General features: G+C 46.2%; 1 protein-coding gene across 1 annotated transcript in view; it reads right to left on the bottom strand.

Moving 5' to 3' along the window:
* akt1 (v-akt murine thymoma viral oncogene homolog 1) overlaps window positions 1-11658 on the bottom strand; it is a 58517-nt gene extending 46859 nt beyond the window's left edge. The window contains 2 exon segments of the mRNA XM_042071225.1: window positions 2060-2276; window positions 11489-11658. Of these exon segments, the coding sequence (XP_041927159.1) occupies window positions 2060-2108 (49 nt within the window). The 5' untranslated portion in view covers window positions 2109-2276; window positions 11489-11658.
* Between the last annotated feature and the right edge of the window lie 392 nt (window positions 11659-12050).

Genomic DNA, 12050 nt, shown 5'->3' with positions numbered 1-12050 from the left:
CTGTGCTGTGCTGTGCTGTGCTGTGCTGTGCTGAGCTGTGCTGTGATGTGCTTTGCTAGCCTGACGAGCCAGATCCACATTAAAATGTAGGGTCTGGGGACTCACCGTTGGCAGCGCTCAGTCCAAGGGGAGGGATAATCGATCAGTTGTCTTTCAAATTCCCCCTGCACGCAATAGGACAGTACTACAACTCATGAGTCCCATGTGTTTTCCAACCAGCGGAGCTAGTGGGCTAGTTCAAACATTTGCCAACTTAAAAAAAAGCTTAACTCGTGTCACACTGTTCGCCAACAGCAACATACATCCTCTTTGTTTTCAAGTATCAGGGAATTTAAGCCGAACCGCTGCAACTTTGCCATCAATCATTATGTTAAGCAAACCTAACATCTCTATACATGATGTGCTGTGCTGTGCTGTGATGTGATGTTGTTTGGTGGGATGTAGCTCTGCCTGCCTTGCTCTCCTGTTCCGTGCAGTCTTGTGCTGGGGTTGGGGGAGGATGTTAGTGGGGGTAGTTAGCTAGGCTCTGGGGGTTCTAGGCTGTGGGTTGTGGTGCTAGTGGAGGTTGTTGTAGCCAGGGCTGCAGGGCTGGGCTGGGCTGTGGGGTGTGGTGTGGTGTGCTGGTCAGGGGTAGTTGTAGCCAGGCTCGGAGGCTGCACCACCACATCAACTATTCCAAGAATGTCACAGCAGCCCAGCACAGGCCACTAAGCCTTCGGTGTTATCTGAAATCTAAGCGCTCAAGAATGCAGAGAAAGGGCTTTGGACGACACTGTGTTTTGTTGAGTGTGTGTGTGTGTGTGTGTCAGTATATTTGGTGTGTGTGTTGGGTGGGTGGGGGGGGGGTTTGGGGGTTGTGCGTGTGTATGTGTATGTGTGTGTGTGTGTGTTTGCGTGCGTGCGTGCTTGTTTGAGTGTGTTTTCAAACAAGAGGCAACTGGATACAATATTGTCAAATTCTCAAAGAGTATTACAAAAAAATTCAGTGGCAAAAAATTGCTGAGGTTTTTGGTCACAGTTTTTAAGGTCAACAGTCTGTTTGAAACAAAAAAAATACCAAGCCAACCCAAACAACAAAAACAAGGGGGAAAAGAGCAGTAACAGAGAAGCTTACTTAAAATACTTGTGTACACATTTTGTGTGCCAAAAAATTCAGAAAATGTCAAACAGATCTTGCGAAGAATGATGCGCCATTCTCCATCCAAAGCTTCTTCAACATACAGCCATCCGAAGTAAACACTCACAAAAATATGCCCTAACATTCCAGCAACATTCCCACAATGCTACACACTTCGGATTTACTTTGATATGATACTGTAAATTTAAATAATGTAAATCGTCAATCAGTGACCACACACACACACACAAAAACACAGGAATTTATTCTCTGTATTAGTGAACTCACACACACATTCACTTGGGGCAGTGAGAACACCAGGAGCACACACACACCAGGGTGTGTACACACCAGCAAATACACATGCCCGGAGCAGTGGGCAGTCATTGCTGTGCTGCCCAGCCACCAGCTGGGGGTTAGGTGGCTTGCTAAAGGACACTTCAGCCATGGATGTGGACGCGGAGGAGCGCTGTTTAATCACATGATCACAAGTCAAATTCTCCAATGGGTACCATACATGGCGCCCTGTATTGTGAAATAAAGGTACAGTATATGTGGCTGTTAAACATGAGCATGTGACCTAAAACTAACTAATTAACTTAGCTGCTATCTAGGGCTCCAGAATGGTAACATGGGTGGAAACATGCTTCATTCTAGAACATAGCCCAAAGTAATGCAGCTGATGGCATTATGAGTCTGGGTGCGACTAAGGAAGCATAAAAGAGCACAAATATTGCTTGAATGATCTCTCCTTGCTCCAGGGTTGTACTTTGCCTAGCACTGTGTAAAACTATCCCACAGAGAAATGAAGAAAAACACCAGCACGCTGAGAATTTCTGTGTGCGTGTGTGTGTGTGTGTGTGTGTGTGTGTGTGTGCGTGTGAGTGTGTGTGTGTGTGTGTGTGTGTGTAGAGGAGCATTTTTCAAAATCACTTGGCTCACCTCTTTTGTGCAGCCATCCCTCCTTGACGATCACCACGCCGTCCGACATGATGGCGCTGCGTGGCGGCCAGGCAGACAGGCAGTGGACCCAGGGGTGCCAGACAGAGAACGGCTACTGCGGCTGCTGCGGCTGCTGCTGCCCCGGTGCCCCCCGAGAGAGTGTGCTTCCGAGAGTGGCCAGGGGCCAACTGGGCAGTCTTCTTCTCTCGCAGGTGACCTATGGGAGTGCAGGAGGAGACTAAAGATTAGCCCTACGGACACTCAAACATTAATCTAGCGCGTAAACAACTCTCAACTGACCAGCGGACAGAAAGAAAGAGAGAGAGAGAGAGAGAGAGAGAGAGAGAGAGAGAGACGGATGCCGCTCCTCTATTTCCACTGGGGCGAACAACACACAGTGGAAAAAAGGCACAGAGAAAAATAGATAAATAAATGATTACGTGCCAGACGGAGGATCATTGAGTTCAGCCGGCCGGCGGATGTGCGGATACCCGGCCAGGATTACCTATTGGCTTATTATTTCCTGATCAGCCTGATGTGGCTCTGTTACAAGCCAATCTCACGTCAAAGTCAATCACAGAGACCACGTATACTAAATAATCCAGTCTGCAATTGCTGCATTTTCTTTATGGGAGTGGGGTTTATAATATAAAAGAATGTCTGTGAACCAGATGTTGTACATATGATGAGATGCACTCACTCATGATGCCAACATCACAGGCAGAACAATGCAGCATCAGTACTAAGGCAACCACACCCATAGGGACATTTTTGTCAAAGAAAAGAGTGGAGAGCAGAGGCCCTTTGAAGCTGCATGTGAACCACGTGCCTCTGAGGATCCTAGTTCACCCTGCTGGCCCAGGCTGAGAGAGAGAGAGACAGGAAGTCCTCCGTCTATCCCATCGACGGGCTGTGAATGAGTCACACATGAAAAGGCGGGCGCCCTGAGGGGTTAATACATCGGCCATTAAACCGGACAGAAAGGTGCCTTTTAGTGACACCGCACAGCCTGCAACCCCCCCCCCCCCCCCCCCCCCCACACACACACTCCTCCACTTCCCTTCTCCTCCTCCCAAATCATTGTATTTACGGGGCAAATCATTACACGCCGCAGGTTCATGCTCAGTCAAAATAGTGGAGCATGCTATTTTTACCCAGTGGAAAAAATCTACTCAATTACCATGCTGGCTTTGAGCGCTAGCTAGGCTAAATCCCAGGGCTGGGCCAGCACTGCAGTTGCTGCCACAGGTCAAAATGCGACTAAAGCCAGCATGTCGTCCTGCCATGGCCACAGCTGCCCTCTCCAACTGAGAAAGGACGGAGACAGGAGTGGGCCTCTAAGCTGCTTCAACCTCAGAGTCTCTGTGGTTTTTCATGAAGACATTCAGGGGACTTGCATATAGCTTAGTATAAAAGTCAATATTATAGTGCATTATAGAATAAATAAGCATATAGAATATATTGTACATACTTTAAATGCATTTCTGTACATTTTCAGGACTTAAACAGAGCAGACTGTGTTACAGGACTTTAAGGAAAGCAGCGTTCCGTTCCCGGCGCCTACCAAACCCGGCGCATGAGGTCATAGACAGGAAACGACAGCTCTGATGCAGCGTCAGCTCTGGCCTAGCCCGGGGAAGCCGGCAGCGAGCAGCTGCACTTCAAACCTGCCTTACTTCAGACACACACTACAGAAGAGTGGCAGAAGACCAGTCAAGCACCAACAGGCTAAAGAGGCAACAGCAAAAACTCTTACTGATGGTAAGAGCTGTATTCATAACATTTCCCTCTTTTTTTCCATTTTTCTGTATTCTACAGAGAGCAGCCTTCAACACTCCCACATTCTTCCACTCTTTTCAACCCACCCTCCCTAACACACACACACACACACACACACACACACACACACACACACACACACACACACACACACACACAATTTCTAACAGTGCAGGTATTCCAGGTTTTGGGGGGTGGGTGTGTTCCGAACCTGGGGCTGGAAACTACCCGAGCGAAACAGCTTCCAGGAAGGACTCCTCTTCCTGAGTTAATTCCGCGGGGGATCGAGCGGCCTGGAACATGTGTAAACAAAGGCCCACTCTACCAACCACCGGCCCCCTCGCAGGAAGCAATTTGTTCATTCATTGGTGGCCAGAGACTGCCCTAAGACCAGCTCTACTCAAGGCTTCATGGTGCCATGACCAGCCTCAAGTGATCTACTTAAAGTATAGAACAGGGAATGCTTCTTGTGTAATGGCTAGGACAGTTAAAGACTGCCGGGAGTTATTGATATCATGACATTGCTTTGAACACAGTGAGGAAAAGAATGAGAGTGAGAGAGAGAGAGTGAGAGAGAGAGAGGGAAAGAGAGAGAGAGAAAGAGAGAGCAACAACACTGTCCTCACCTCTGTCTGCTGTCTGCTTACCATCTCTCCTGGTCATTTAAATGTATTTGTATTGTACATGTGTACACACACACCATGGTTCATTTAAATGTCTGTGTGGCAAATTTAATTGTGTGTGTATGTGTGCATGCGTGTGCATACCGCACACATATTTTGATTTTGTGTTTTGTTTTGATGTTTACTATATTTCTGTATGTTCTTTGTTTTGACAACACTGTTTCCTTTTAGATGGTCATGCCAATAATACGTACTGAACTGAATTTAGGGAGAACTTTGATGTCTGCATTAAAACAGGGACAAGGATTGAGAGGAACGTGAACTTCATGACGTAACCTAGTTAAGAACAACACCACCACCTGAAAGAGGAAGGAAAAACAGCTGGGCGTGGTCACTGGTTGTAAGCAACCAGCCTGTCAGTTGGGTGGGTGTCCTTTTAAAGAACTGAGATGAGCCAGTGGTGTTGCACATCCTAAGTGAGGGAGAGAGAGAAAGAAAGAAAGAAAGAAAGAAAGAAAGAGAGGCGGTTGCAGAGAGCTAAAGATGGAGAGGGAGAGAGAAAGAAGGGGAAGAGAGTGACAGAGAGATAGAGATGGAGAGGGAGACAGGAAGAGGGGGAGAGTGAGAGAGATGGAGAGAGAGATGAGGGGGCCATCAGAAATTCTGCCCCTCCATGTGTAAATGCCAACATCCTCCTGCCAGTGCTAAAGGCTACTAGGCAAAGAGAGAGGGAGAGGTAAGGGCCGAGGGAGAGAGAGGAGAGGAGGAGAGGAGAGGAGAGGAGAAGAGAGGAGATGAGAGGAGAGGAGAAGAGAGGAGAGGAGAGGAGAAGAGAGGAGATGAGAGGAGAGGAGAGGAGAGGAGGGGAGAGAAGAGGAAAGGAGAGGAGATGAGGGAAGAGGAGAGGAGAGGAGAGGAGAGGATGGGAGAAGCCTGAAGAAGAAGAGAAGAAGAGGACGAAGCTGAGGGACAGAGAGACAGAGAGGAGAGGCAGGAGTAGGGGTCGAGGAAGAGGGAGGGAGAGGATGGAGAAGATGGAGGAGAGGAGAAGAGAGGAGAGGGGAGGGGAGGAGAGGAGAGGAGAGGAGAGAGGAGGAGAGGAGAGGAGAGGCAGCCCCACAGTGACCGTGGCGTGGCCACAGCCAAAGCCGACTCAAACGCAACCCCTACAGTAGGGTGGTCCTTATTTTTCAACTTTTGAAAGTTCATGCTCTCACCCCACACATATGTTTGAATAAATAAATAAAAAAATAATTGGGCAAAATTTTATCAATATTAATCAATATTTAGAGGTTGCTCAAGACATTTGAAGTTTAACACATACTGTGCAGTGTGCATATTCAGGATTATTTGCGTATTATGTGATACATTGTGCTAGGATGTATAATTGTTTAATAATATATGCTTATGGCAGCAATGGACTTATTTGGCCATGCAGTCAATGTGTATTGATTATTGGTGACCACATTAAAATGGGAATTCCATATTGTCCATGCAAATTTGCAATGCGTATTTGCTGATCTCATCTGCTGATTCCGGTATTTCCCAATAATATGCTGTTGTGAGCAATTCATAGCAACTCCTGTTTTCGTTGTGACATGTCTTTCAAGGCATCAATGTGAATGAAGCACAATAGACAATATACACTGAGACAATGGCTGAAGCAACACGAAGCAAATCCGCTATATGGTTACTTGGATCAGAAGAGACTGAAATAACTGGAACAAAGTTACCCTTCAAGAAGCAGGTTTTATGTTTGTTGTAATATCACCATCAAGCATTGAAAAAAAACTTGCGGTGATCAAAGAAGTCTTGGTATTCTAGGACAAGGCTAGGATTCCCATTCGTCCCCAACATGCCATAAAACAACTGGAAACACTTCACGACAAGTGGCAGAAGCTGAAGAAAAATGCCAACAGAACTTCTGAGACTCAGCAGTCCAATGTAGAGGCCTTCATAGATCAGTTAGGAGACCTGTTTGATATTGCACATCAAGATGCACTCATTCTTCTCAAGAATCCAGAAGATGGAGACTTTCTCCTGGCCCAAAGAGAAAGAGGACAATATGATGATACAATTTAAATCTCTCTCACTTTGGCCTTTGGCCTTGGACACTGACTGGATCTGCTCCTTGTTATTTTAATTCAATGATTCAATGATTCCCCCTCATTTTCATTGTTTATTTCATTAGGCTATTGATTTAATTGACATTGTTTATTATTGCTATTCTCCTTATTATAGTCTGACCAACAAATAATATTGCATTTTATTTTGTTGTGCGTTCTAAAATGGTACAATGTCTGCAAAAATGAGCGATTCCGGAAATATTCAAAGGCCTTGAGCTACCTCTAGATATTGCAAGTCAAAATTTTGCACAGTGTGTTTTTATTGATATCCTAACACATTTAGGGGGTGAGAGTTGAACATTTCCCCAAAATTTTTTTTTACCCCATATAAGCACCACCCTACCCTACAGTCTCCTTCCCTCAACTATCAGCACCCTGTCAGACGTGGCTACACACACATGTGTGTGTGCTTTACACAGACATAACATTTACAGCTATCTGTACTGACTGCCTGGAGCTGACAACGCACTGGAGATCAAGCACTCTCAAGCATAGCCTCTCTCTCTCTCTCTCTCTCTCTCAATTCCTTATACTAAAGTACACAAAACCACATACTTTGTTGCTCACACACACACTCACTCACATGCAAGAAAAGCATTCGTCCAAGTGCACAGCTTCTCTCTCTCTCTCTTTCTCTCTATCTATCTCTCTCTCACACAAACATACACAAACACACCCACTGGCTGAGACTGTGGGAGCTACAACACAGTATTGGTGTTAAGAGAGGTGGCAGAACCTCGACACAAGCAGGACTGGGTGTAAAAGGGGATAAAAGAAGAAGAAGAAGAAGAAGAAGAAGAAGGGAAAGCGGAAAAAAAAGTTGGCCAGCTGCCAGCAGCAACTGAATGAACCCAATAGCCCTAGTGTAGGTCACATGGGCGGTGAGAGAGTGAGAGCTGGGACTCGAGGGCTACGCCCACCTGCTCGGACAGGCCGGCCTCTCAGTCATTCATCGTTCTGGCCTGGCTGGACGACTTAAAGCACTCAATGCAAATCAGTGTCATGCGACAGGGGGACCACATGCACAAACAGCAACAGAGAGAGGGGGAGGGACAGAGAGGGAGATGGACAGAGACAGTTTCAATGTTATTTTTATGTTTTGATGGGGTTTTTTTGAATGGCCATGCTAATAAAGCATACTGAATTGAACTGAACTGAACTGAACTGAATGGAATTGACAGACAGACAGAGAGGGAAAGGAAGAAAGGGAGCTGGAGCAACAGAAACAGAGAGAGAGAGAGATTCAGACAGAAAGAAGGAGACAAGAGAAACCCAGCAAGAGACAAACAGAGAGAGCAATTTCGGGGAAACAGAAAAGCAGACAAATAGAGGGACAGAGATGACACCAAGAGGAACAGACAGACAGTGAGTGGGAGGACGACAAAAACAAGGACAGAGAGAAGAGAGGGAACAGCGGGGGGAGGAAGAGAGACGGCATTCACACAGACAGACGGAAAGGGAGACACTGAGCCAGTGAGAGTAGCCTGAGCGGCAGCCACATCAGCCCACACTCTTCTCCTCTCATCTCTCTCCTCTCCACTTCTGGTTCCCTCTCTTTTCTCCTCCTCTCATCTCTCTCCTCTCCACTTCTGGTTCCCTCTCTTTTCTCCTCCTCTCATCTCTATCCTCTCCTCTTCTGGTTCCCTCTCTTTTCTCCTCCTCTCATCTCTATCCTCTCCTCTTCTGGTTCCCTCTCTTTTCTTCTCCTCTCATCTCTTTCCTCTCCTCTTCTGGTTCCCTCTCTTTTCTCCTCCTCCTCCCTTCTTCTCAGTTTCCTCTCTTCCCGCAGCCGCAACCCTCTGCGTATCCACTGCTTTTGCTGTGAACATGACGCACCACTCCGAACTCTCTCTGCAGCCAGACCTCACTCGCGGGCTCGGACGCGGACACGATCACGATCACAAATACCCGGTATCCCGGTACTATCACTGTCACGGTCTTGATTACAGTCATGGTCACGTGGAGCAGAGTGGCATGGTGAGTATCACAGGCCGAGCAAAGTGGCACTGTGATAAATCTTCACCATCACCATCATCATCATCTGCCGAGGCTCCTGCTGAGCAACGCCAAGAAACGGGGGTCTTATACCCCCTCAGACAGCACTAGACAAACGCCATCCACCGACATGTGGTTAGTCAAAGCAGAAAACATATTGCTAGGGTTACACACCCACCCACACACACACGTGTGTACACACATACACACGAGCACACACCTGGGTTTGTGTCCCTATTCATGCAGACTCACACAGACTGGAGAGAATGTGACTTCTGTGTGAATGAGTGGAAAGAGCAGAGCCATTAACATAATCAAACATAAACACAGCCTCTCCCTCTGCATGCAGATGTACACATATCTAATCCCTCAAATTACAATGACAATGGCCTGCCTGAGCCACTGGTGAATGCCAGCTCTCTGACGCACTGGCTTAGGAAAGACTGCAGGCCTTCCCTTAGGTTACTATAAATCCACTTGTGGGCGAGAGACATCTCATTCAGAAAGACTCAAAAGGGCGAGTGCGGAACAAGAACCACCCGCCTACTCGGTTTCCTCTTTCTGCATTTGGTCTCGCTTCCTGTCTGTCAAGCAGCTGGGCTGCACTGATTGGCAAGAGGGACTTTCAGACGTGCTAAGGGGTCTTAGCGGCTTCCTGTTTCTCCAAGCCATGGCCACTTTGGGAGAGAAACTGAGTAGACCAGACACAAGAGTCTCTTCCTCACACATGGACACACACACATCCAAACACCACACTGTACAAAGCCCTTCCTACGCATTCCCCTAAGTGCTTTATACACACACAAACAAACACTTCGCTTTTATCCTCTTCACTTAGTGTGATCCTATTGACACCATCCACTTTGTTGTGAAAGAGAAAAAAAACAGAAGTAATGTATATCGAATAACGTAAATAGACAATGGACGTTGTTATTTTTGTTTGTTGTTGTTGTTGTTGTTGTTCAACCACAGACAGCTAAACATAGGCTGAGGAGGAGCAGTATGAGTCAGGTGATGCATGGCAACAGTGATGCTGATGGTGTGTCTGGGGGATGATTGTGAGAGCATGGCAACTAGCGGACAGTGTCTCTGGACCCCGTGGCTTTCACGCCATACCTCTGTGACGCAGGCACAATGAGACAGCCTGTGTTGGGGAAGATTTTTCAAACAGCATTCCTGGGATTCTGCACGCTACTGGGGACACTTTCTGCATTAACAAGGCGGGCGGGAGTCTTGAAGGAGGGCTCAAAAGTCCTTTTGCATACTTGCCACAAGGGGAAGTAGGGGGGGAGGTGAAGAAATAGGAGGGGGAATTCATTTTTTTCCTCAGCATCTTCCAAGCAGAACAAGATGAGTAGATCAGTAACTACATCACTCCCCTCCACTCCTCCCCTCTCCTCCCCCACCAAACCCATGTCACATGCCATCTCTCTGCATAAACAGTGGTCCAGCATGGTCTCATGACCATGAGGAGAAGGAAAAAAATAAACTCTGACCAGATAAACATGTAAACATATAGAGGCAAAAAGGCAGCTAGGCTGGGTTGCTGTTGACTACTGTACGCCTGTTGACCACTGTTATCTAGCCTACTGTACTAAGAGAGCTTCGCAAATATTATTCAACAACGAGCACAGACACATCTGTTGGTGGTTGACCAAAGGCTTGGCCGTTTGACGTTTTCATTCAAGCGAGAAAATATTTTCAGGAAACGATCCCCACTTGTAGCCTCGGGTCAGATCATCCTGTTGTTCAACATCAAAACAATCGATATTTTCAGGAAAGGATCCCATACTTGCAGCAAAGGGCCAAACCATCCTGTTGTTCAACACGAACACTGCCATACAATCGAAGTTAGGGTACAGAGAAACAATCAATCACATGAAAACAACAGAAAAACCAAAGCAAGAACAAAACGTGGCATATGAAAAACAACCAGGCTACTTCACTGCACTTGAGGGCACCATGCAGACAAGGTGAGCTGAAACAGGGGCAGTAAATGGTTACACGTCATCCAGGGGGGGAAAGGCCCATCTCACTGTAGGCTACAGTAGGCCTACGTAAACCGGGAGCATGGCACTTATTACCTCATCGTAAAGCCTATTGATGAATAGTAACATTTAACAGCAGTTAAAAAGTAACAAGAACTCTGTTATGTTACGTTTGTATAATGGACTAGGCTACATGTTATTCCTTCCACATCACTTTTGTGACCATGGACACATTGGAGGGCTTGGACCATGCTGTAAATCATTAACGGGGCCAACAAGTAGGGTATAGGCCTATTATTGTTATTACACAATAATGATATTTTTATTATTATTACTATGACTGTTATTAACCATTTATGTATGAATGACTTTGCACTCGTGTTGAAAAGCAGAACGCCATGCTACACAATACTATTTTCTAGCTTCAGATGCACAGTAGCCAATGTCTTTCAAGTAGCCTACGGAACCAATAGCATAAAAAAGAGATTTGTTGATTTATGAGCTATGGCTTTAACCCAGAGTGCCCGTGTAAATGTGTTTAAGCTGAGGAAAACTGTGGCCTATAAATCGTTACGGCAAACAAGCCGTGCGATTCAAGATAAGCTTGACAGACTACTACATACCTCAGCAGTCACTTTAAGGCATTTATAGCCTTTCCCGTGTTTTTGAAGTACCTTGGAAGTGAAGTTCACAAGATTTAGAAAGTTCCGAAACCCATGCAATAATATGCCAAGATGATTTACCCGTAGTTAAAGTCTATACCTTGACGATTTCAGTGAAAATGTTGGACTGAATTTGGGGCCTAGTCTGGGCAGATTTGGTGAGAATAACCGCATCCTATTTAATACAATGGGACCTTCCCTCTCAGTTTACAGTCGGACATACAGTCAACGTGTGAGGAGAAATGCGAGACTTTACCTGGACAAGGGTTCAGAAGTGACTCCGGAACATTGCTGAGGACTGTTTCAGTTATTATATGGCAGATAAATCCCACAATAATCTCGGAAAAAGTGTTTTCATTTACTCCGTTTCTCTTGCCTTTCTTCCACTACACCTCCCAGTCGTTCTGTCTGCAATGCTTCTGTAGCATGGTCGTCCTCCCAGGTCCTAACGCCTACCCTTTCGGCGTCATGGCCTCAATGACCGAAGGGGGCCTCGCAGGCTGGCTAAGACCACTGTTGACTTTGGTTTGGGGAAAGCTAGAGAGGTGTGCATTATTAATTGTCATTGAGCTAGCTTGGTTTAAAGCGGCCACGTCATGTAAATTAACATTTACATTTTGCACAACAAAACTATTTTCACTCTTGTTACTTTAGATTTGACCCCCCCCCCCTCACTCACTCTCTTTTACACACACACACACACACCCACACACACACACACACAGAGAGACACACATACATGTATATCTAGATTGGCATTATTGGCATAGCTTTCAGTTTGATTTATTGTACGAAAATTAGAATTCAGTTCAATGTAG

Source organism: Alosa sapidissima, chromosome 19, assembly GCF_018492685.1.
Source record: "Alosa sapidissima isolate fAloSap1 chromosome 19, fAloSap1.pri, whole genome shotgun sequence".
NCBI classification, from domain to species: domain Eukaryota; kingdom Metazoa; phylum Chordata; class Actinopteri; order Clupeiformes; family Clupeidae; genus Alosa; species Alosa sapidissima.
Note: the sequence above shows the minus strand (reverse complement) of the source record. Positions and strands in the feature narration are given on the sequence as shown.